Consider the following 26,589-nt stretch of genomic DNA (forward strand, 5'->3'; position numbering starts at 1 on the left):
TACAGAATTCAATTAAATTAATTAAATTTTGGTTAATACTGTCCAAGTATTGAGACTTTGGAATGATTTGATGATAACATAAGTACATGCAATAATAAAATAATATGTGCTCGCTGTAACTTACTACATATTTAAATCAAAATTGTATAACAACTTAAAAACTATGACAATGTTAAAGAGGACATCAATTATACCAAAATGTAACAAAACTTAAAATGTATTTACTATAAAACAATGATTACGATATTTTAGCTGTCTTGTATAATAAGACTTAGAAACTTGTCCAGATCTTTCCATTCATCCATTGTAAGAACCATTTAAAAAGGTAACTTAACAGAGCCGTAGCGTTAATATTGGCCCCATTCATTATTTCCCTACGCTTCATTCCTTAACATTTTAATACATGTTCGTATTATCAATTTTTTAAGAAAAAAATCATATGTTGTTGAATAGATATCATGTACAAAGAAAGAGGTATTTTTCTAATCTTAAGTATTATTAAACTACAATTTGGAGAATACCCTACACTAAACAGAACAACAGTCAAAAGCTTACAGTAACCTTAATACAGTTATATATATTATCGGGTATTTGGGGTGTGAGGGGAAATGTATTTCAATTGGCGCGAACTTGTCAATTTACAATCACAGCATTAAATGTTTATACCTAATATCTACAGTAATATTGGAGGTACATGCAATAAATTGTACAAATTATGTCTTAAGATGGCCATAATACCTGTCAAAGTTGTGAACTTTGGTCTGATTGACGATTACAAAATAACGGCTACATTATCTACTCCAGTACCTCCTGCGAGTATTGTTTATGTTAAAAATAAACTAGGACTCTAATGGCTATTGAAGGACATGAAGGACTCATTTATATCTACCCTACCCGTTGCAAATAGGTACTAATAAAGCATTAGGATGACTGGATATCCTACTAGCACTGGCGGCTCACGAAAAAAACGCTGCAAATGGTGTTAAAGGTATGAAAATCGGTACGATTGATCTTTAGGACATCTGAAATAATTTGACCCGAAGCACCAACAAATAAAAAAAAACGAGGGGAGTCATGACGTCATCTTTTTTTGTATGGAATTTAAAAAAAATTGTTAAGAAACCTATCATGTGTGGTATTAAACAAAAGGCTTTCTGAGCCGATTCTAAAAATATATTACATCATTACATTTCAGTATTTTTTTTTAAATTATAATAAAAATAATTTTCCAAACATACCAAGTTTGGGCTTCTCCAGATACAATACCGTTCAATATTTTTTTGTAAAGTATGCCTCAAATTATAGCTAATATCCTCATATCTAAGCCTAATAAAGCAATTTTGAAAATATTTACATTTAGTATTTTTTTGAATTTTTTAAATTTCACAAAGTGTAATAATAGCCCTGCCGTATTACTCAATACGAGTATAATGTCATTCGGGTAAAATAAGAGCATTGAAATTTGGTATACATGTGCCTTTGGTAATGTCTAAGCTATAAGAAAAAGTTCTGATGAGTGGGGGGTGGAGAACTCGGGAAAAGCGGGGGGCATTAAAGGTGAGTTTTTTCAATTAATTATTACATAGACAATTTTTACCACGACTTATATATTCCGAGACATAAGCAACTTTCTGAAAAATCCGTTATATATTAATTTTATGTTTTCTTATTAAATATTTAATTGGGAGATTCATAGATCACACTTTGTAAAATTTAAAAAATTAAAAAAGATACAAAATGTTAACATTTTCAAAATTTCTTTATTAAGGTTAGATATTACCTATAATTTGAGGTATATTTTACAAAAAAATATTGAACGATATTCTATCTGGAGAAGCCCAAACTTGGTATGTTTTGAAAATTATTTTTATTATAATTAAAAAAAAAATACTGAAATGTAATGATGTGATATATTTTTAGAATCGGTTCAGAAAGCCCTTTCGTTTAATACTACACACGATAGGTTTCTAAACCATTTTTTTTTTAAATTCCATACAAAAAAAGATGACGTCATAACTCCTCTCGTTTTTTTTATTTGTTGGTGCTTCAGGTTAAAATGATTCAAATGTCCTAAAGATCTATCGTACCGATTTTCATACCTTTAACATCATTTGCAGCATTTTACTGATTTTCGCCGTGTACCGCCAGTGCTATACAATCTGTCTAACATTGTTACAAAATATATATAGAGGTCATCTTTTTCAAATTTATAAGGTTCTAATGAGAGTTTGAATTATCAATTAAATTTTTCGTACGTTCTAGTAAAAAATAGGATTATGGAAGTAGAGTCTTCTGACAAACATCCTGTAGTTTTGAGGCAATAGGTACAGTTCACCTATGTATTAGATATACTCGGTCATGATAGGTATGATGAGGTATTTATTTACATAGGTATTTTGTCATGTTTCCAGTAGGACATTGAAGATTTGTTTATTGTAAGCTATTGTAAAGTATAGAGAATATAATTTAAATACACAGCATTTATCTACATAAAGTACCTATACAATAACGCTTTCATAAAAAATATACATTGGTTTTAGCGCGCATCCTATAAATCTTACTTTTTACACCACATATTCACAGCACAGATAAGGTAAAATGTGATGAGTTTCATTCACTCATTCAAGTGTCTTGTATTTAAGGAGTGGCAACCGATCGTGGTCACCACGGCGGCGCACTCAGGTGCCTTCATCCGAGGAGTCGGAGTCTGATGAACTAGTTAGAAGGGTTGAGGCCATTGTTAGTTGCCGGATGAAGGGCTCCCGCGGCAGGCTTTGTTGGCCTAGAGGAAGCCGCCGCACGCCCATACGTTCACTCTCGGGTAATGATTTGCTACACTTTTCTTCTGTGATTGCGTCGCGGGACATTGACCTGAAATTATTACAAAAAATAATTTAAGTATATAAGGTCGTTTTTATACATATACTTTACACAGATGCGGTAGTTCAGTTTTAGATCAAACAAAGGCTAATGATAAAGGACATAAATAGCTACTGATTTGACGAAAACTCAATAAGACGTCACAGAAAAATCGTTACATGTCAGGATGATGGTAAGGATACTAGAAGATTTTATAAAACTTATGACACAAACCAAAAGTTGATAAAGCCACACACACAAACAAACTAAAATTATTCACAACAAAGATGAAATCCATACATACCCAGTTAATTCCAACATGGATCCCCTCCGGCATTGGCCACGGTGAGGCCCTTGCATGATGCTCGCAGGTCGAGTAGATGCACCCAGTGGATCAGAGTGGGCCACATCCTCCATCATAAGCACTGAAGGCCCTCCGAGGCTAGTGCTCCTTTTCGACAGCATACTAGGACCTTGTCTTGGCTGGTTGAACGGATCTTTACAGGAGAAGCTCTCTCCCTTTGAATACTCGGGCTTATTTCCTTCAGAGTCCGACGCTACCGCGTCTCCAGCCTGGGTTGAGCTTGAGCTCTCTCTTCGGAATAAACCTATGATAGATTTTGGATGTTTTGGCTTCTCTATACCTCCTAGTGAGCATGAATGATAAGGTGGAGGGGGAAAAGAGAAAAAATCAAATGAGAATATGTTGGTATGTCGAAGGCTAGGTATCAATAGAAGTCATTAAATACATGATGTAAATACGATAGTGCAGGACATGGTTTATATTGATTGAAATCTTATATTAAATTTACATATTATTGGATATAATGTACAACTATAAAATAAATAATCTACCATTATAAATTATAAGCACTACGCTACAAGTTCTTATACTATTCAATATGGATATGGAGAATTTTATATTATTTGCGAGGCATAAAAAATCACTACAATAGGTACAAGGCGTATTGATCCACGTGCAAGTAAAATGCAATAACTCAAAAATAACTGTGCACATGGTATGAAATCGTTGTTATTACTTAATATAAATATCTGCCTTGAATATTAAATATTTGCTCATACAGTAACAAGAAAATTAACAGATAGGCGAAAAGGAACTATAGATAAACTATTTAGCCGCCATTATCTTGCAATTCTTTTTTCACATATGACAGACCAATGTAAGGGACGCAATTATGCGTTAGAGGACACGTGGAAGACCAAAAGTTTAATAAAATTAGGCATGTCGACATTGTCAACATTCAAAATATTAAAATCTCAGTGAATGCTAGCTAAAACGTTCGGTACATTTTAAAATTTGGGACTCACCTAAGAATGTTGCCGACGGCGAGCTATATGCTAAGTATTCTTTGTTTGATGCCCAGGAAGGAAATTCAGACTGTTTTAAAGCACCAGAATAACCCTCCCCTTCCTCTCGTTTCCACGGCAACATGGTTTCCGTTGCCGTGGGGGTTGCCACGCGTGCTTGATCCGCTACTAGCATATACGTATCTGCAATCAAATTCACGTCTCTTTAACTAATTATTTTCTTTGACATAATATTTTACACGGTCAGATATTCCATCCTCTATTCCATTTTTTTTTCATCTACATTATTGTTTCTTACCATTATCATCAGACATTCTTCTTTCATCTTCTTCTAGAATATCCTCGTTTGGTACTAAAACATATATGTACAATTTAAATCAATAAAACATTCACGCAGCATTCATAACGGAGCTAATAAACAGCATTGTTAATAGTATTTAAACCTATTTACATGCTATACCTACTTATTTGATATGAACCATTGTTAACAAAACGGTATATTATAGGTATATGTTATATTTTGGTTAAATATATTTTATATTTTTATGGTGATATAAGTGTCTAAGTAAGTTAATTTTTATTAGCATATTTACATAGTAGGTACTTAGGTAGGTACTTACATAGCAAGTGTATGAATAGGTTTGCGAGAGTGTAGTAAATATTGCAGACGGATGGAACATCTTTTATATATATATTATAGAAGGTATTTTAAGTTAATAAATATAGTATTATACTATACTAAGACATATATTATTATGAGGTAAGCTATGAGCTGTACTATACATGCAATGTACTTGAATTACAATTGCCGCAGGTAATAAATAGGTCTATCACTTCGCTTAGACGGTTCGTCGCAAGTTGCAAATGACCTAATATTGATGATTATGGCGAGGTTGAAGGTTTTGCTTTGTTGGAGTTGTTCGTATTATGATTTGTGAGTCAAAATGAAATATTAACATTAAACTTAGTCGCAAACTAAGCTACCATCTAATAGGGAACCACCGCGGAAGTACCTGACGAACCGTCTGGCTTAAGTGGTAGGGCTATGAAGAGAATTGATATTTACAGTAATACACATATAAATAGCGTTAAAATAAAAATAAATACCCACCTAACTATAGTGATAATATACACGGTAGATACATTAAGTAGAATAAGTATTGCTTAGTAGACATATGCCATGCAGTAATCCGTTGAAAGATTTTTCGTATGATCAAAAGTATTTGAATCAGGTAGGTATGCATCACGAGACTTAGTTCGGTTTCAAATCTTGTTTATAAAGTCACAGTACTAAGAAACAAAACTAATATTTACTCTACTTATTAATAAATTCAACAATGAGATTCAAGTAATGTCAGCGATTAATACTTTTAACCAAACAGGAAATAAACAGTTAAATATACAGTTATAACACGAAATTTTGAATAAGTGTTCTCTGTAAAACATACCGAAGTTGTACGTGGATCGATCCCTTCTCCACGGTAAGGATTTCTCAACTGCTGTAGGCAATATCTCCTCAGGCGTTTTAGCGTACTGCTTGACTATCCTCGCTTTCAGCGGGTTGAACCCGGGTAGGTTAGCCAGCTGGTTAATAAGTGAGCTACTGTTCTCTTTATGCGAGGACGTCGGGCTCACTTCTTTATATCCAGCTGATTATACCCAGTTGAGGGAGGATTATTGCGGTGCCACATGAAGTTGCCAGAAGGGAAGAAAACGACAATCAAACACAATTAAACAAGCAGAAACGGAGTAGAGTGGAAGTCAGGAGCTAGCGAACTGTCAATGATGCTAGCGAGCAGCGGTATTTGTGGCAGATCGACCGAACTTCGTCATGTTTAAGTAGTTGTTAACAAAAAAGTTTAAGTACAAGAAATAAATAGAAGAGTAAATCAAATGCAGTATCGAAACATGCCACCACAAATACGTCAGCACATTCTCACAGAAGGTTAGGTATAGCCATGTCAAATTAAGGATTAGTTAAGGGCCCAGCAAATAAAATTATACCTTGTTTAAATAATCCGTTAGTCACATTATATTACTTTGTTAAAACTTACAAGTGCGAAACAAATTGTAAATATACATTTCTCAACAACATTAAGGAGTGTTCGGATTTGAATGTGAAGTGACTTCGTTTGCTGAAACCGTATTATGTATGTAAAACGTTGCGATCCTACTTCGCCTTGAATTCAAACAGCTGTCGCTCAACTTTTGGGTGACCCGGAAACCTCGCGAGTTCAAAGCGATTCAACCCCTTTCCTTTTTCTCGAACCTTGCGAAAATAATACGCAAAGATAATAGAAGGTTACTGAGACCTTAGGGTATTGTATTAGTTATATAGACCTAAATATATATTATAGATATAAAGATTCTATAATATTATAATGATTGCCGCTTCTATCACCAAAAGTAGCACTATTAACTGCAGTAATAGTACTTCTTCATGTGGTATAGCCTGACCAGTAATATATGATAATTGTCAAGAGGGCGCTGTTATTCTCATGTATAGGGTGACAATTCAGTGTAGTATGAAAAAATTAGTTCCAGTGAAATTCCGCAACATGGCGCACCCTCAATAGATTGTGGTTCACCTATACAATACAAACATATAAGAAGGCTAAGCCTAGCCCGTAACATCCCTTCCATAAGCATTCTACAGTTGTATGTTTTGCTTTGAAGGATTCGAGGCAAAATAAGATCACCAATATAAAGCTTCCATTTTCAAATCCAAACGTGTGAGTGCAAGTGTTTTCATGCAGAATACCTACGCAGGGACTTGGCAGTGAATGTAATACCGCCGTCGTCGCCGTCGCGTCGTGGCTCCCGGTCGTCGTCCTCCTGCAGCACCTCGTCTATGTAATCTGTAGGTAATCATTCATTTCATTCACTCGCGTCCGGCTGTCATTTCATTTTCGAATAAACGAAAAGTTAAAACCTAATGACTGAATTGTTGCAAAGTGAGCGATTATTTAAAATTATTATTTATAATGTGTGGCTTTTGATCGGCTGTAGGTAGGTAGGTACACTACAAATATTGCATGCTATAAAAACAAAAATGTGGCGCTTATATGAACTATAGTGCACGAGTGATACTTAATGTAATTGATGTAGAGGTATTTTTTTTATTCAACTAAGTAAAATTTATATGTATAGGAATTTTATCTTCATATCTAATGGTTGATTGACAATAAAGTTCATAATATCTAATGTAATAACTAAGCATCTGTGCTCAGCAAATAAGGAAAATAATGGTTGAATTTTATAGGTCAGGCGTGTTTCTAACAACTAAAACGAAATAAAAACAAATAGTTATAACCCACACGTGCATGCGATCGACACTCGTGATAATAATAAAGTATAAAATAAGTACCTAATCTATAATACTTTTTTTTACCGTGCGTGAATTGTTTAGCGGAACCGTTTTGCTGGAATTCAGGGAAAGTGACATGGTTTTTGCCATCCTGAAAAAAAAAAGAGAAACATGAATTTCTATCAGACAAACTTTTAACACGACTAGTATAATATTTAGTACGGTTGTACATTCAACCGGATTGAATGTGGCAATTGGCAGGCTTGGGGTTGGGGCCTGCCTGGTTCGACCCGCGGGTATACCTAGTCACCTTTATAAATGTTCAAAATTAGGTACGTACGTACTTTGTGGTTGTCTCATGTTAGTATAGTGGTGCTACGTAATTTTTGTGTGACATTTTTTAAGTCACATTATCTATAATACATATACAGACCAGTGACTTTCAAGATGCAGCCGGAATGGAAAGATTAGAAGGATAGAAGGTTTGCACAAGAAAAGTATGTACTTAGCTAGTACCTATATTATAGATCTAAATTCCAAGTAGTATAGGTAAGTATGTCTAAGTAATGTATTTTCCTTCCCCGTCTGTATCTTTCAAATAGACAGATAGCATCTTAGTAGGTACTCTATCGCAAGAATTAGGGCAGGTTGCATTAAAAAATTTAACTAACTAATTAGGGTTCATCCACATATTACGTCACAGCAACAGGGGGAGGGGGGGGGTCATGCCAAGTGTGACAGTACGTATTAACAACCTTTTCCTATGAAAAAGTGTGACAATGGGGGAGGGAGGGGGTCTAAAAAATCTATATTTTGTGTGATGTAAGTAAAGGACGATCCCTTAACGTTAAATATGACCACGCCGCTGTCATCTCAAGGACTTAAACTTTGATTGAGAGGCGGGTTAAGTGTTTGGTGCTACTCGTACTGGCGCTCATTCTTATATGAACATTTGCTAATGAAGATTCTGTTACTGTTGTAGCTTGCTAGCTATATAGCTAACTTAAGACGAAAGGGGACGAACGCATGCTTCTTCATACTCCCCATTAGTCCCCATTTTTCTCTCTGGATATAATAGTCAATATTTATTATGTTTTTTTTTGGCGTAAGTACCTTGTTCCCCCGTTTGCTACGTTTATGGTGGTGTTTCCTGTCGCCAACGAGCCGTCGAATGTTCATGTGAGTTTTATAGTTAACCTGCGTACCGAGGTCACGGTCGTTCACTGCGTGCCGGCTGTAGCTAAGGCGACGGTGCTGAAAAACAACAAGAACATTGCAGCACATTCAATGTGGTAGGTACTGTAAATTGCATGGACACATAAAGTGGTTATGCACTTTTGCAGTTGGGTGTACCTACCTACTGGGAATGCAGGGTGACAAAAGACGTATGGATGTTTGTGTAAAAACAGATTCCTTTCTTTTTTTAGTGACGGAAGTGGTTGACAAGACATTTTAATTAAATTCAATAAAGCGTTACTTTAATTTGTGTCAGGGTTTCTAAATTAGTAACTGGCATATTACGTCTTTTGTGGTTTCTTATATTATGACGATCAATATCGAGTCAATATTTAAACTTTTAATCAGGTTACAGGTTAAATTGACCATCGAACCATCGTCCTAATGTACGTATTACAATTAATACGTATAGTCAATACTAGTAGTATTGCAGGCAGTTAAAAACTGGGGCGTGCGCTTTGTATCTATTATATATTGCTAGTTAGCTACTGAATTATGAGGCTCTTCAAAAATATACCTATATTGAAATCAAGCTAAGCTATAAGATCTTGGAAACTACTTAAGGTTAGTTATTATACTAAGCAAATATATCGGGTTTAATAAATATGATTGTAATGCTGATATCTACGCAAACCGCATTCACATTCCTTTAATAGCACTTACCTTCAACAGGGTATTATAAAAATTCAAAGACAAAGTTTAAGAGAATAGCTAAAACTGCATATACGGGGTTTAGTTCTTAGCCTAATGAAATGGGTGCTTAAAAGGCCACATACACATACACGTCTATACGGCTTGCACAACTCTTCAGCAAGCAAATGGTGAATCCGCGCGTCTGTCAAGTCCTTTTTGCTTGGATTATATTCCAGCTCCTGCATATCTATGTTCCACGTCGACGAATCCAACTGACTGAAACTCGGACTAAAACAATAAACATATGTTTTTTTAACATTATGATATACTAAAATTTTTCATGGAAATAAAAAATCCTACCTTGCGTTGAAGTTGGTGTTCGTGTAGTTCTTGAATATGGCGGACATGGATTCCGCACCAGAAATGTTCCCGATGGTAGATGCATTTCTTTGCATGTATTCTATCGCGTCTTTCATTGCGAGTTTTGAATAAGTCTCTAATATCTTTGGTTCTTGGCCCTTAAAATAAACAATACAATTAATAAGCACAACTTGAACATTTTTAAAAAATAATTCAAAAGACAGAACGTTAATTAACCTGGTAATTTCTTAGCAGAAACGGGCGTATAAACTTGTTGTCAAATCTCTTGAATTTATCCCTAATGTGATGGTTACCGTGTTTGCCTAAAATATCTTCAATACCCGCCATCAGGTGGTCCATGAACTGTAAAAAAACAAAACGATTCATGATCTTTTAGTTTACAATATCTGGGTGACCAGAGATAAGACCTAGCTAGATCGATTTTTCGCCCCCAAAAACCCCCATATAGCAAATTTCATCGAAATCGTTAGAGCCGTTTCCGAGATCCCCGAAATATATATAAATAAACAAGAATTGCTCGTTTAAAGGTATCAGATATAACTGAAATATTTTACAAATAGAGTATTAATGGTTCAGTAATAATAAATTCAGCTGGAGCAAATGTGTCTACTCTAGAAATAAGGGTAGAGGCTTTAAGGTCCAACCCTCTAACCCTTAGAGGCAATCGCGCTACCCTGTCAGATAAGAAAAGTCCATTCGTGCAGTACTTACTGGTACCCTACCCTGTACTTGATTTTATTTTTGGACACTCAGCACTTACCCTTTCGTGTATCCTTTCATTCATAGTAGGTTTCCGCTTTTCAGCCCTTTTTACATTAAGCATTTTCACCAGCGGTTTGATAGTGATACCTTGTATAAACACCGTAAAGTAAATTACAGCTATCGTAGTGGTTACGAACATGGGCTGTAGTTTCACAACTGCTGGATCTATCAAAAGTACTAACGCAAAGGCCACTGCACCGCGGAGACCTGAAAAATACATTTACAGTACAAATGGGGCTACTTTTCCGCACTAGTGCACGTGCGTATGTCGAAACTTTAAAGTGCCATATGTACTGTAAAACGTTGTTCGATACACGTGCGAATAGGTAATTCGCAACTCGTGTCGATATAAAACACTCCCTTCGGTCGTGTTTTAATTTATCGCCACTCGTTTCGAATTTCCTCTTTTTCGCACTTGTATCGAAAATAACTATTTCATTTCTCATGCTCTGAAAGAGGGTCATTGTTGTTCTAAAAGGCATGCAGAAAGTGATAGGTTTCTGCACTTTTAATTTTTTTTAAGATAAACAATTGAAATTTGGTTTTAAATGGATTTGTTACACAATTTCCATTCTGACTAACTCCCCAGTCCATAAATAACGATTCTTTTACCTAAATTTTTAATTGAAAGTACCCTCGAGAAACAGTATAAAAATTTATACTCAGCCATGATTTTTAAAATCACATGTAAGTATTTTACTTTCCTCTTATTCGAAATGAAAAGTAGAGTGATTAACTCGGGTGAAAGGCATCATTTCTGCCTCGGACTAAACTACCTCTACAGAAACCTCTACCTCGGCAGAAATGAGTGCCTTTCTCCCCTTGGTTAACAATCTACTATATACATATTCAAGTTTTTTATTTTTATTTTTTTATTTATATAAGAATGATATTTGTATGCAGTGCTTACCGCCATAAGACATTACAAACTTCTCCACTCTATCCAGTTTGTGCAATCGAAACTTATTAGCTACAGCACTAAATATGTACACTCCTGCAACAAAGAAAGCAAATAAATACATTTTAGAAACTCATTTGGTTATATGTATAAATAAAGCCCTTAGGTGCTAATTCGAACATATACTGACATCTGAATGAAGTCATTTAGTAATAGTACGTTTCGCTCGCGCCAATACATATAGGTACTGATAGGTACGAGCCAAATGCAAAATTGACTGATTGACGGGCTAAGTTAAGGGACCACAGTTAACAGACTGATCAACGTCACGCGGCAGAGATTTACGAAACTTCCCATACAATAGTAGCGAACGCTTTAACGGTGACAGACGGTTTGGTGCAACCGATCCTAAATCTGCAGTATAAACAGAATACTCGTAAACATCAAACTTTTACGAAAATGAGATGATTTTATAGTTGTTTTGCCAAATTACCTACAAATATTTGCCGCTGAGCATACCAAACACTTGAAACACATAACATATCCTTCTTCCGCAGTTGAGTAACAAGTTTTATAACTTGGACTGAAATATAAAAATGTCATTTACACTCGTATGGATGACGGTCGCAGCTGGATTTTTAGGAGGAGCCATAAACTTTATGAGCAGTGGTATTCTTAAACGAAATAAAATTTTGAAGGCTAAGTTCAAAATTTTAACACACTTTCATCTAATATAGAGGGATTTAGTAGCTCTTGTTTAAGAACCACTGCAGAAACAGTTATGCCAAAAGTCATAAGTTTAAAAAAAAAATAGGCACTTAAATTAAAATAGGCACATAAATTATCTCACTACGAAAGTTAACTAAGTGTTTATGAGGTTATTATACGTTTATGGACAGTTTAAATGGATCATGAGGGTAATTAAAAAGTTGGAAAACATCACTAGGTACAAAACAATATACACTGTCACACTCGCGACTTTGATGTTTATTCTATAGTGAGAGAAAGCACGAGTAGCCATAAGTACGTACATACCTACCTACAGCTGTTTGATTTTTATTTTTTAAGACAAATAATCGATCAATCGTTTAATAATTTTAGTATTACGTTGACAGAATTTCATGCCTTCTTTTATTGACCCGTTAAACATTCCATCCTGTATATGCATTCAGTATTACAAATTACAACTCACCTATTATCCGAAACACTGAGCAAAACAAGATGGTCAACAGCACAAACCATGTGTTCCAATCATGGTTATTGTTCACCGTTGCCACCCCTAGGAACATGAAGATGATGGTCTCCGACGATGAAGAGAGCATCTTCATGGTGTACTTTATAGTTGTGTGCGACTTGTGCGATATGTTGCCTTCCACGTAATTCTTCATTGTTATACCACAGAACGTTATCCTGAAAAAAAGGCTAGATATTAGTGATTATTATTTAGTAGATTAATTGTTAACCAAGGGATGAAAGGCGCTCATTTCTGTCGAGGTTTGGCGCTCGAGCGCAGTAAGCAAGGGTGTCACATGCGCGTTTCTGAGTTATGAAGCTATCGTTTCTACTATACAACCTAAAATAATTAATGAATTAGAGCTATCGTTTTGTTTCGTCCTGTTGATCGCGGCGAGCTGTGATTGGTAAATTTCATTATAGTAGTAGACAAACCCTTTGAAATGCGAAATATTCCAGATATTTTCAATCTTTTTGGAAACTTTCCGCAAATTGTACATCTATACACAGATATCAAAGCGCCTATCCACCTCCGTTATTGAATGTATGTAGGTCATGTATTTCGCATTTCCCTCACAATGTTTGCTGCATTTTATTCCGGCAGAGCCAGCACTTAGGCTTTGTGTCCTCACCGTTTTAGCGAGCACGAGCGATTCCAATCTAAAAAACTAGGTATAGACTTATTTTATGGAGAAGGGTTAACTTTTAGTGATACGTGTCAGATTTACTCTCAGTCGTATGGTCCGTTTCTCGCAGTTAAAAATGTACCTACTTGTGAAATGAGAGCTTCGTCTGAATAGGTTATATTCCCTCGCTACCTTCAACTTTTTTCCTGCAAACTCAGTTGAGAGGTTGTTCATACGGGCTCTATAATAGCGATTGGAATTGCATCTAGTGCACGAGGCAAATAGGAAATGGGTAGAAAGGGGGACGGAACAGTTTTAATCGCTTAAGCTGGTCCAGATGACGATCGCTGCAGGAAATAGGAATGGACACAACTACATGCACGAGTAAAGTTGTTTCTGGAACGCTGTTAGCGTCTATTAATACATATTACAAACTAATGAAATAGACTGTTGTCGGTTACTTTGTTGCAAACATTCTAGGACAGTCGCCATCAGATATATCGGTGCAGCCAATGTGTTCACAAATATCTGAATACGCACTCTAACGCCTTAGGCGTAGTGAGTGACGTAGACGTTAACGTATTTTTTTTATGGCTCTCACATACTTAATACAATCATAATAAATACTTACGCCAATATCCCACTCATATGGAACATCTCCGCGTTAAGATACGCCAAGTACGCCATAACGAAGATGAAGATGGGCTCGATGACCCTGACTTCGTGGGTGAACCGGGTCACGAGGCCGGTAGCGAAGCCCCACACCACCCCGATGCAGGTCCCACCTACCGCTACCACGAGGAATGAAGCGAAGCCTGCTAGAAAGTCGGTGTAGACTAGCCGAGATGTGCCCATTTCGCTGAAACAAGGAAGGTTTATTATAAAAAAAAAACTAGTGGATTGTAGTCAGAGATCGCGATTCATTGGATCATTAGCGTATGGTCTAAGACTAGATAAGTTAATTGAAGCCAGGAGCTTTCACTATGAAAATTGAAGAGCGAAAAAATCTGTAGGAAATGGAGAAGTGGAGTCCAAACTTTAGGTGTCAATTGATGGGTACGAGTAGGTACAGTCAGCAGCAGAAGTTGCTGAGCGGGCGAGGTGTTCAAAGATACCCTGACGCGTCCTTATTTTCTTAACAATAATATGTGTGATTAATATTAGCAGGTGTAGGACCTACTTAATGAGAAAAAAATTGTTCTCAAGTAAAATTTAAGAAAAAAGGTCCGGTAGCTAATTTTATAATAAAGTTGCATTATTTTTAGACCATCCCGATTACTCCACGTTAGTAGGTACGTAGAAAAAGAATGCGTAGAGGTCCTAAAATATCTCGAATTAAATACATACCTATAGATATATCATAAGTAACTACGAGTTATCAGAACACAAGCTTAGTGTGGCTAGCACAAGCTTCGATACATCCATACGAGATCAAGATATCCTCCAATAGTGCCAATATTCATTTACTTTCCCGAAGGTCCGACTTGATAGAAGTAATTTATTTGCTCAGTGCAGAGATCTTGCAGAGATCGAGTAAACCAATTCGCTTCACCGACTTACCGCCTTGAACTTATCGATAGTACTTAGTTTCTATTTGATTTTGCGTGGATGTCAAATATCAATGTTGAAACACTTCTTGCACATGAATAAAGGTTATGTTTTCATGTAACATAGTTCAAAAAACCGGCCAAGTGCGAGTTGGACTCGCGCACGGAGGGTTCCGCACCATCAACAAAAAATAGAGCAAAACAAGCAAAAAAACGGTCACCCATCCAAGTACTGACCCCGCCCGACGTTGCTTAACTTCGGTCAAAAATCACGTTTGTTGTATGGGAGCCCCACTTAAATCTTTATTTCATTCTGTTTTTAGTATTTGTTGTTATAGCGGCAACAGAAATACATCATCTGTGAAAATTTCAACTGTCTAGCTATCACGGTTTGTGAGATACAGCCTGGTGACAGACGGACGGACGGACGAACGGACAGCGGAGTCTTAGTAATAGGGTCCCGTTTTTACCCTGGGTACGGAACCCTAAAAACGGAGATGCTCTGTTAACCATTCTTATCACATATTTTTAAATCGGTCAATATGACTGATTTAAATCGGTATGAAGTATTATTACTTACCATAAACATTTTACAGTTATCTATTCATTTTGGAAACAAACACAATAGACCCCTCATTCTAAACGCCTAATCGGCTTCGTTTCATCAATACAACGAAATTATGAATTATCGTGTCTTAGACAATTAGGGGAAACTGGGGAGGGTTGATCACCCCTTTTGTTTTTAGCATACATTTTCTTAACTATTTGTAGTATTGAAAAACTTTATAGACCATACGATTCAGAATTTATCTCTTCATTAATAATTTGAATTAGAACAGATTTGTGCAATAAATTAGACCATTATTTAATGAAAACCCATACTGTTGACTTTTACCATGTGTCCCCTATGTAAGGGAGACTTGTTTACCCCTGGTCGGGAGCCTTGATCCTAGGGGGATCAAGTGACCCTGGTTCTTGGGACACATGGTAAACAGATTTTTACCATGTCTCCCCATACCAGATTCTCATTGATTATATAACTCGGATCGCTATTAGCAATGCATCTATAATTTGTAAAATACACAGCAAACATATATATATTGCATCTTTCATGCTTTGAAGTTGTATTTCCGGTAATCAGATGTCTAAGCCGAAGGGATCAAGTCTTCCAGATTTGGGGACACTTGGTAAAAAGATTTTAAGCGGCAATGTCATATTTCGAGGGTAGTATCTACATTAATTTATTCACTTTATCTACAGAAAATTAATATATGAAGATATCAAACACATATTAATCCATAATCTTATACTTTTAAAAAACAATGTAATCGTATTATCCATAAAACAACATAAAATAGGGAATCAATTTTTGAACCAAAAAAAAGTTAATAAAAAACAAAAATCTAAGTTATTAACATAAAATTTCTTGTAACAAGCTAAATTTTTTAAAGTTATTATGAAGGTATTTTTAGCGTCAGATACCTACAGCAATTTTAAATTTTTTACCCATCTCTGGTCGTTATTGTTTACTATAATAAATAAGTTTAGAAATTTACTGCTCACGTTTCGAGGACGGTGTTTAAGCTGCATAATCCTAAAATCCTTTCTATGGACCGTCGGTTCTATAGTACATAAGGTCGGAAAGCCATTGAAATAGCATTTCATCCATAAAAACAAATATCGCCGGTTGAAAACCAAATATCGTTATAAGTGTTGTTTGTCGACCGAGTAACAACCCCTGTGTGTAAAACGTTTAACTTGATAAACAAGACCAAGTGCGGGTAGTTCGTAAAATGTTGACGTCAACTTTAGTTAGTCTTTTCAAAAGGCCACGGGGATAATTCCGTTTTCGGAGTTCGGAGTCGGTTGTATAATTAAAAACTGAATTATACGCCATTAAATCCCGTTTTAATAAACAATAATGAGTCAAAAACCTTGAAAGTTTAAATCAGTGTTTCTCTGGCCGTACTTTTGCGGCATGATTTACTAAAGAAAAGAAAATATTTATGATAGCTCTATGAATCATTTTGTAAGTAAATTTATTACAATGTATACTTGATCGCTTTGGGGGTGACATGATCCCGGAATCATATCTCCCCTGAAGAAAAAGACAAAGTCTCCCCATACATAGTAAGATTATAAAACGTGCCGTACTCGAAACGTGTGTTCGCGTATATCAATGTAATCCAAGTTAATCATCACTTCAATAAACAACAAATAAAATAAGCACACTCACTAACATCATTTCCATCTCATATTATAAAATAAATCCAGTTAAAGCTTACCGAAAATTGAATATAGTACGCAGAAAATCTTTCACCGTCCGCCATTTTTGAACCACTGACTTTTCCGATACAGTGCCATGACAGAACGTGAAGTTAGGAACGAATGAATGAGTGTTACCAGTGCAAAAAAATGTATCCGGTTTGGTTTGATTAAAAATGAAGTTTACCAAGTGTCCCCTAGGGATCGACCCTCCCCACCCTCACCTATCGTAGAACATGAATTAACATGATCATCGATAAAGTATTTCACAAAACTAATTTTTATCCTAAAACTTAAAAAAGCGGCCAAGTGCGAGTCGGACTCGCCCAGGGTTCCGTATTTAGGGGATTTATGACGTATGAAAAAAAAACTACTTACTAGATCTCGTTCAAACCAATTTTCGGTGGAAGTTTGCATGGTAATGTACGAGGGGTGTTCAAAATATTCTCGGTATGAGAATGAAAACAAACAAGTACGAAAAGTTTGATATTTTTATTTTTCAATATACTCCCCCCCTATGTTCATACACTTAAAAGATCGATCAATTATTTTTTTTAATCCCTCGTAAAAATATTTTTTATCTTTCGTGTAAAAATGCTCCTCCACTGCCGCCTTCAATGCTTCATCGTCAGAAAATTTATTTCCACGCAGATCCTTTTTAAGATTGGGGAGCAAAAAGAAGTCGCTGGGGGCTAAGTCCGGACTATACGGTGGGTGAGTAACAGTTTTAAACCCACATTCAACAATAGCTGCCTTGGCAATATGAGCAGTATGGACGGGGGCGTTGTCATGCAGAAGCAGAATACCTTTGGTTAACTTTCCTCGCCTCTTTTCTTTAATTACATCCTTTAATTGACGTAGAATGTTAGCGTAGTACTGTCCTGTGATATTTACACCTTTTTCTTTATAATCGATTAGTAATACTCCTTCACAATCCCAAAATATCGTGGCCATGACCTTGCCAGCTGAAGGGATGACCTTGAACTTCTTGGGATGAGCTGAACCCTTAATGTGCCACTGCATGGACTCTTGTTTACTCTCTGGGTCATAATGATGAACCCAGGTTTCATCTCCAGTAACTATTCTTTGCAGCACCTCATCAGGATTTTCACCGCACAGGTCAATAAAATCGGAGCAACAAGCTACACGCATGTCTTTTTGAAGCCGAGTCAGCATTCGCGGAACCCATCTTGCACTTACTTTTGACATATTAAGATGGTCATGTATAATATCATGTACGGTACCAATAGAGAGATTGGTTACTTGTGCTATAGATTTTACCTTCACTCGACCATCTTCCAATATAAGTTTTTCCACTTTATCAATATTTTCTTGTGAAGTAGCTACTACAGGCCGGCCAGGTCTAGGGTCATCTTCAATACTCTCCCTTCCGCGTTTAAACTCGCTTGACCACTTTTGAATGGTAGATAAAGAAGGAGCAGACTCACGGTAAACACAATCCATTTCCTCTTTTATGGTTTTTTGATTTTTACCCTGTTTTGTCAAGAATTTTATCACGCATCGATGTTCTAATTTAGTTAACATTGTCAATTCGCACATGATGTTCATGTTTGTTCAGCAATTGCAGAAAAACAAAAGACTATCTCGGTTCGAATTATACTTTTTTTTAATGTCAATGAATAAACCTTAGCGGCCAGTAACGAAAGAAATTTTAGAAGAGGTCGTAAGATATCAATACCGAGAATATTTTGAACGCCCCTCGTACATCATATATCTTTTTTAGTTTTTTCATTCTCTTATTTTAGAAGTTATAGGGGGGGAGGGACACACATTTTACCACTTTGGAAGTGTCTCTCGCGCAAACTATTCAGTTTAGAAAAAAATGATATTAGAAACCTCAATATCATTTTTGAAGACCTATCCATAGATACCCCACACGTATGGGTTTGATGAAAAAAAATTTTTTGAGTTTCAGTTCTAAGTATGGGGAACCCCCAAAATGTATTGTTTTTTTTCTATTTTTGTGTGAAAATCTTAATTAGGTTCACAGAATACATCTACTTACCAAGTTTCAACAGCATAGTTCTTATAGTTTCGGAATAAAGTGGCTGTGACATACGGACGGACAGACAGACAGACAGACATGACGAATCCATAAGGGTTCCGTTTTTTGCCATTTGGCTACGGAACCCTAAAATCGCTCTTATAGGTGGTTAGAGTATCCTTACGTGTAAGCCTCAAACATGTGGTACAGAACAACGGTGACCGCGTCGTTCAACAGCGACTCCCCGAACACCACGATATACAGGACCTCATCCACGTGGATCTCCTCAAAGACCGCCAGCACAGCGACGGGGTCAACGGCCGATATTAGAGCACTGAACAGGAACATGTCTAGGAGAGGTGTCGTGCAGCCGAACATGCCTGTCTGCCCGCACGCCCATAGCGATGCACCTGGGAAAAAGTAAAATCTTTACGGTTTATGATTCAAACAGATGTTTTATTAACGTAGTGGTTATGGTTACGAAAATTTAAATTTGCTTTAATTTTTTATTTATAAGTTTTTATTTTATTAATAGTTATTATGTTTTTCATTAATACATTTCATATTACCATATTAGGCATATCTAGGTACAAACAGCGTATTTAATTCCTTTAGTCATTTTGTACCTACCAGTCAACTATTGATAAAAATCTGTACTAACAACAGCTAAATGTGCATACTGGTGTATTGGAGTACATCCAGAAAACTAATTAGATACCTACACTCGAAATGTATTAATGGAGTCATAAAACTGTTATCACACTAATCGTAAAATTTAATATGAGCCACCTCAGCTTACTTTTAACGATACAGCGCTACGTTTTACAGGCACTACGAGAGGATCATAAAAGTTGACAGTCTTAACATATCTTAGAAGATGTTTATCTTACGAAAGCAGAATGATCTTACTCCTGACTAGATAATCTAGATATACCTATTTCAACATTGACTTTGTGTGCGTAAAGGTGCGAACAGATCTGGCGAATAAGTCGCTATTCAAGACAACATTTTGCGAAAGGATCACTGACTGGCCGGCGGCCGCGTGCATTTTGAATGGCGTGCTAGTGGAGCATTTGTCAGATTTTGGCACATCCAAACTAAGTTTAACAGGACTCAATTGAAGTTTAAGATAATTGTAACATGTTACTCAAGAATTATCAACCCGATGTTGTAAGAGAAAGCATATATACTTTGTAGGTCTCAATACTTGTCCATTTCGTATTATCTCCAATGCAAAATATATTTACGAATCAGGCCTTAAAATCTTACCTATAGTTAGCGTATTGAACACCGTTCCTACCACAGCAAACAGCAGTATAGTTCCAAGATGATCAAAGAACAGTCTATTCGGCATGAAGTAACCAGCATCAAGTATAATAGGCGGCAACATGTAGAGAAAGAAGGTGTCAGGAGTAAGTGGTTGAACGTGAACACTGTGCGTGCTGAGCAGCAAGGCACCGATGAGGACACCAACGAAGATTAGAAGGCAGGATTCAGGGAACATCCTCGATAGTTTTGGCGCCATGTGGAAACCTGTAACAATGAAGACAATAGGTCAGTTTCTGTGGTAAATACTGACATGTTTGCTAAGAATAGCAATTTACACATAAGATTTCTTTTGCACTGCCCTAAGCCAGAGCCAAACTTTACATGTTTTAGCCTTACACAAGCTATAAAGAGTAAGATAATGGATATGTTTACGATGGCTTGACAGATATTTGACACTTTACACCCAAGTAAAACATTTTTTTAAATTTATGGTTTGACATCATTACTATAGCTGGTCAAGCAGATCTTGTCAGTAGAAAAAGGCGGCAAAGTTTGAAAAATGTAGGCGCGAAGGGATATCGTCCCATAGAAAATTTGAATTACGCGCCTTGTTTTACTCACAAGGTTTGCTTGACCTAACAAGCTATAAAAGACTAAACCTAAAACGTAGAGGTCGTATTCTCCTTGAATATAAAATACAAACTATTACAAAACAATGAAAAAGTAATGGAAACTTTATATTTTTGTCACGAAATGTCAAGGAGACAATAAAAACACGTAAAAATATAAATAGAATACTTAAAATAATTTAAAATACTTATTTTAAATCAAATAAGAGTGGTAATGTTAATAAATTCCAAATTGTTAAGTGTTCTATCAGTTTGATTAAATGATATCTGTATAGAAAAGAGCTAATCTGGAGGAAGATCCGAAATAAATTCCAGGAGCATATATCTAAATTTTTCGATCCCACACTCAGAAAAGAAAGAAACAATCAGCCATGGTAATCAATGAAGAAGAATATGTCACTTGTGAACGCTTTTATACACTTAATAAACAATGTACCAGTGAGTCGTGTGCGATGGCAGCTTCTGGCAGCAGTTTGTTTTACGATTTGGACAGTGTTACCAAGAGAAATTCTTACAGCTACGAAGACGTCGTAGGTTTATCGACGTTTAACATATTCAGGGCACTTAACAGAAAAGGCGACGAGTGGCCAAGAGCACCTTCAGAGCCTGTACATATTATTCAGGAATGCACTACACACATTAAACCCAATTTAAATTCATGCGACAAAAAAGAAGAAAATTTAAATAGGATTAAAAGTGGTTTTTTCCAAAACTGTGTACTGTCATCAGGAATATGTTTGAAAGATAATATTGAAGACTCTGAAAGTAGTAGTAACCAGAATGAACCTCAAAATACACATTCCGAAGATATCATTACTGGAGTTGAAAATTATGTCTCATATCAGACCGAGCACGTCAAATTTGAAGGTTACAAACCAAACAAAAAGGATCGCGAAAAACGCATTAAAGATCCATGTCCTTGTGGTATAGATGGGCTCGGTTGTACTTGCAAATACAATGTTACAGCTGCTGAGGCTAAAACAAGCAAGTCTTTATTTAAACAGAGGACAACTTCAACCAATAAAACTCATTTGGAGATGGAGGACAAACGTATACGCATGAGCGGCGATGGAGTAGGCGAAAAATATACAGTAAACCTTTCAAAAAATGACACGTCTTGTGTTTTAATTTTGGATGCATACGATATTGCAAAAATGAGTCATAGTCAGATATCAAATTCCCGCAAAGGTGGAGTCAAGCTCGTGAAAGTTGTAAGAAATAAAGATAGAGTGAAACCAAAAAAAGTACGGGCTGTGAGGTGTCCCAACTGTCATCAACATATAGAATTGGCTGTCAGTACAGAAGATGAAGCGAGTACAGGCGTTCAACCCAAAACGGATCGTAAATCGGAAACTGAGTTCACCTGTATGGCGGCCTCAACAGACCGATATCATCCAAAAATTGAAATTCCAAAAGAATGTCCACATGGTTGCGAGATGGTACCACTTTGTCAAATACTACCCAAAGTAAATTTTGACGCATCTAGTATAAAGCAGAATATCCCCAAGACAACGACGCCACGCTTCATTAAGATGACTAAAGCCTGCAAACATTATCCTCCTTGCACTGTCGTCCCTTCATGTCAAAGGAACAATGTCTTAAAAGCCAATTATGACTGCATCACACCTTGCAGCCATCGCCCTCAGTGTGTTAATCTGCCGTTATGCACTCCATTTTGTAAAAACCTGCAGTATGATGAAACGACAAAACACTACGTACATAACGAGGAAAAAACAAAAAATTGCTACTTTCCTGCATTTAAATATTTTCCTGTAAGTCATTATAAATTACTACAACCACATATTATATCTCAAAACCTCAATGCATTTCCTCCTCCAGCATATTACGTAAATCAAACTCACTTATCGTGTCAAGTTCCGCCATTAAATACAAAGCAATGTGACAATGCAACTAAATCTTGTCAATATGATGATCCAAAGCATGAGCCTAATGATGCGGCAAAAGAGGATGTACCTGATGCAAGCGTTATATATATCAGAGATGTTGGATGTCAATTTAAAAACTCCTCCTTTACACCACCCCATACGTCTTATTACCAAACACGAGTATGTTATACTTCTAGCGCTTCCTTTGATCCTGGGAGTAAACGTTTGGACAATATATATACCAATCTCAAAGCTTTTACTTGCGATACATTAACAAATGATGCAAAATCGAAAGCAAAATGCAAGTCATGGACGAGTCTGTCACCGTGTTCCGCCACAACGACACAACGTGATTCATCTCACAAGCCATCCCCTAAGACACGTGTAGGCTCCAACACTGTAGCATTCTGCATGTTGCGAAACGGTGAACGGGGGTACGTGTTCCCGGTCAAACCAAAAGGAAGTGCTCTCAAAGGTACATGTAAGAATAAATTTACTATTCAGCGTCGGCAAATATCTAAAGTCTTTTCCAACTTTTGGTGTAGAAAACAAGTGTAATTTTTATAAATGACAATTCAATGTCACTGTTTATATATTTTGGAAAAGTTGTGTAGTAAAATTATATACGTTTACATAATGGTGGTTTCCTTCATATGGTCGTCAACCAATTCTCATCTCTAACCCATTCAATGCTAATCATCATTCTTGTGTTTTGCTTCTACGAAGCATTTCCACACATAGAAAACTACAACACTAAGCTACGACGTAGCTAAGCTGTGTTCGTAGCTTAACAGTGACCAATCGAACGAAAGCTTCGTATTTTATTTAAGAATTAATTCATGTCAATTTCAACTCTTTCTGACCTCATTCCCATTACTTACACACACACAAAAACATAGAAATAACAGATTTCTTGACTTGAAATGCTGTTATTGTAGCATAATAAGTACCTGACTAACGAACTTAACCGAATTAAGTACTGATATAATGTGCTTCGTCGAAGTTAGTAACATCATAACATGTCATCGTATACCTACAGCGAATGTGAACATAACGAGCGCAACGGGCGAGTGACTTCGAATGGAAAGATCCGGCGTGGATCCGGCTTGTCACCTCCCACTACCTAACTTACTTAACTAACCTTAATATAAACACCCCATTTAGATTTACCCCTGAAATTTGGCCATGTGATTTAGTCGTGATCGTCTAGTCTAGCGTTAGGACCCCTCGAAGTGAACCGCGGTACCCTAAGTTCTTTAATGAGTATCAGCTAAATTTTGGACTCTGATTTTATTTACAATTACCTGGACTTTAGGATAAATATTTTAAGATATTGGAAGCACATTTATTATGACGCTAACGAGTAACTTACTAGAATAATTTATTAAAATACAGAAATAGTACCAAAAGTTACCAGAATTTATTAGTGTAATGTAAATGGAGTTATATTTTACTTCAAATGATATTATTTAGGTAAATGCAGCATATATGACAATATGAATATAAAAGAAATATGTTTGATAAAATGAGTTTAAAAATGGGGTTGGTAAAAGCCTGCTACAATCTATTAAGCCTCCGGGATAACATATGAGTAGCACTCCTGGGGTAAGCCCATTTACACCCTAGCATTTCAAGTTAATATTATTATCTACCAGCTTCTATTCAAAATATGCTACCCATACGCTCGATGCAGGATTGGGGGCTCCTAGTCCAATCAGCAAGGTCAATTGGAACTCCTACCCTACCTCTTCAGACAGACGGGCTATGACCAACACTTCGGAACCTATGCGTACCTAGATGGCTATGGAAAGAAGTGTCAAAGTATCCATCAGTCATCAAAATTACTATTCTTTTTTATTTCAAAAACTAGGGATGCGAATCCCATTTCCATTCCCCAGAACTAAAATATAAACTGTATTTCTAGTCTTTTAGAAGTATAAACGAAGTACTAAGTTTATTTGTTAAAAATATATTATATTTTATGAGACTGAAATATCAAGATGAGCATTATTTCACTCAAATCATCCTTTGGATTACTCTTGCCTGCCAAAGGTTCCCTAAAACAGCTAGTCGTCGATTTTCTATCTCCGAATAGACTGTGTTCCTAATCCCAACTTGATATTTATGATTTTATTGTGTAAATACCTTAGAAACATGATTGTAATACTCAGTACCTCGTCTTTACACCAGAAAACCAGAATTTCATAAATAAAAATAGAGATAAGATTTTACGTTAATTATTTTCCCCAAATAATTTAAATATTGGAAGATCTAAGCAATTCAAACCCTATACCTATTCACGCACAATTTTAGTATAGCGAGACCGTAGTTGGAAGTCCCTTAAGAAGAAAATTACATCAGTTTTACAGACCAAGACTAAAACGAACTCTAAATTCCGAATAATTAGTGTGTGAATTTACCCTAAACCTACCCTTGTCCCTACTCTAGTATAACCAAAGCACAGTTCGTACTTACCATCGACCTGGTACTTTGGAATATACGCAAGTGTATCCCTACTAAGAAGCTGTAAGAGTTCGGCGAGCGATTCCGAGAATGCAACCTAACAGCTCGTGGACTTGTCTCCCCCCATGGCGGGTTGCACAAAGGCAGGGTGGCAACATGGGTAAGACAGGTCCCTATTATGTATATAAGTGGTATAAATAAATATATTTAATATACGAAGCCTCCAAATACTGTAGATTTCAAATGGGCCCAGATTACTCCGGATGGTGCGCACGTGACATCCCCATTATTCATCTAACAGCTGGACATTGGAGAGCTAAGGAGGGAGACGTTTTTCACCTTCTATGTTGGTAAAGAGAAGGTGCCAAGATAACCCTCATCTTGGAACAAAAAGACTCCTAGACAGCTCACATTTAACACCGCAAGGGGTGAGCTGCCCAGCCGGACAAACAGTCAGTCCAAACAATGATCTGGTTTTAAAAAAATATAGCAAAAGACCCCATAGTAAAACACTAAAATAACTAGGTTCTATTTTACGAACCAAACTCCTCACAAAATCAAACTAACTAAACACAGAAGTGAAATTCCCTTAAACACCGTTATCTAAGTTAAGTTTTATGACGATATTGTCCCCATAAAACCAAACACAGACACGCTTTCCAAGCCCCTGTTATGCAACGATATTGTCCCTGCATAACGTGACGGCACTTAGAAAACACAGTGTAGAAAACTTCACTATAACTACACACAGTAGCAAAGAGTCCCCGCAATAGCCTGAGTTCAGCTTTACGACGATATTGTCCCCGTAAAACCAAACACAGACACGCTTTCCAAGTCCCTGTTATGCAACGATATTGTCCCTGCATAACGTGGCGGCACTTAGAAAAACACTGCATAGGAAACTTCACTATATTTAAATCCCGTACTCGGTAACAAAGAATCTCCACAAAAGTCTAAGATCAGCTTTACGACGATATTGTCCCCGCAAAACCAAACACAGACACCATTTCCACGTTTAAATTCACCAGGATAATTCCCGGCAAAAACAAACATAGTAACAGTAGTAGAGGAACTTTGCTCACCGAATATTTAAACGCCCGAGAACCAGAGTCACTGCTAGCCGATGGTTGAAGAATGAATGAATACCGGCGGTCCGCTCCTGCCTTTTATACTTTTTTACTGGCGACATACTGGCGACATAACGGCGACATACTGGCGACATACTGGCGACATAATGGGACAAACATTAATCAGAAAGTAC

The 26,589-nt window shown here is 36.5% G+C and overlaps 2 protein-coding genes across 5 annotated transcripts in view; one reads left to right on the top strand and one right to left on the bottom strand.

Moving 5' to 3' along the window:
• Window positions 1-2,235: 2,235 nt before the first annotated feature.
• Window positions 2,236-26,589, bottom strand: part of LOC134651910 (sodium/hydrogen exchanger 3) — an 85,352-nt gene continuing 60,998 nt past the window's right edge. The window contains exons 4-20 of one of the 4 annotated variants that reach the window (XM_063507017.1): window positions 20,351-20,614; window positions 19,266-19,491; window positions 13,896-14,123; window positions 12,598-12,815; window positions 11,418-11,501; window positions 10,506-10,714; window positions 9,962-10,087; window positions 9,725-9,882; window positions 9,508-9,640; window positions 8,609-8,749; window positions 7,556-7,646; window positions 6,954-7,046; window positions 5,637-5,837; window positions 4,487-4,540; window positions 4,189-4,371; window positions 3,164-3,506; window positions 2,236-2,871 (exon numbers count right to left, since the gene is read on the bottom strand). In XM_063507017.1, coding sequence (XP_063363087.1) covers window positions 2,679-2,871; window positions 3,164-3,506; window positions 4,189-4,371; window positions 4,487-4,540; window positions 5,637-5,837; window positions 6,954-7,046; window positions 7,556-7,646; window positions 8,609-8,749; window positions 9,508-9,640; window positions 9,725-9,882; window positions 9,962-10,087; window positions 10,506-10,714; window positions 11,418-11,501; window positions 12,598-12,815; window positions 13,896-14,123; window positions 19,266-19,491; window positions 20,351-20,614 — 2,945 coding nt within the window. In that variant the 3' untranslated portion in view covers window positions 2,236-2,678. Of the gene's footprint in view, window positions 2,872-3,163; window positions 3,507-4,188; window positions 4,372-4,486; window positions 4,541-5,636; window positions 5,838-6,953; window positions 7,047-7,555; window positions 7,647-8,608; window positions 8,750-9,507; window positions 9,653-9,724; window positions 9,883-9,961; window positions 10,088-10,505; window positions 10,715-11,417; window positions 11,502-12,597; window positions 12,816-13,895; window positions 14,124-19,265; window positions 19,492-20,350; window positions 20,615-26,589 lie in introns of all 4 variants that reach the window. The other 3 variants (XM_063507014.1, XM_063507018.1, XM_063507016.1) reach the window with 3 other exon arrangements.
• On the top strand, window positions 21,432-23,486 carry LOC134652265 (uncharacterized). The gene has a single exon (XM_063507436.1). The coding sequence runs from the start codon at window positions 21,432-21,434 to the stop codon at window positions 23,421-23,423; it is 1,992 nt and encodes a 663-aa protein (XP_063363506.1). The 3' UTR covers window positions 23,424-23,486.

This window comes from Cydia amplana, chromosome 11, assembly GCF_948474715.1.
Source record: "Cydia amplana chromosome 11, ilCydAmpl1.1, whole genome shotgun sequence".
NCBI classification, from domain to species: domain Eukaryota; kingdom Metazoa; phylum Arthropoda; class Insecta; order Lepidoptera; family Tortricidae; genus Cydia; species Cydia amplana.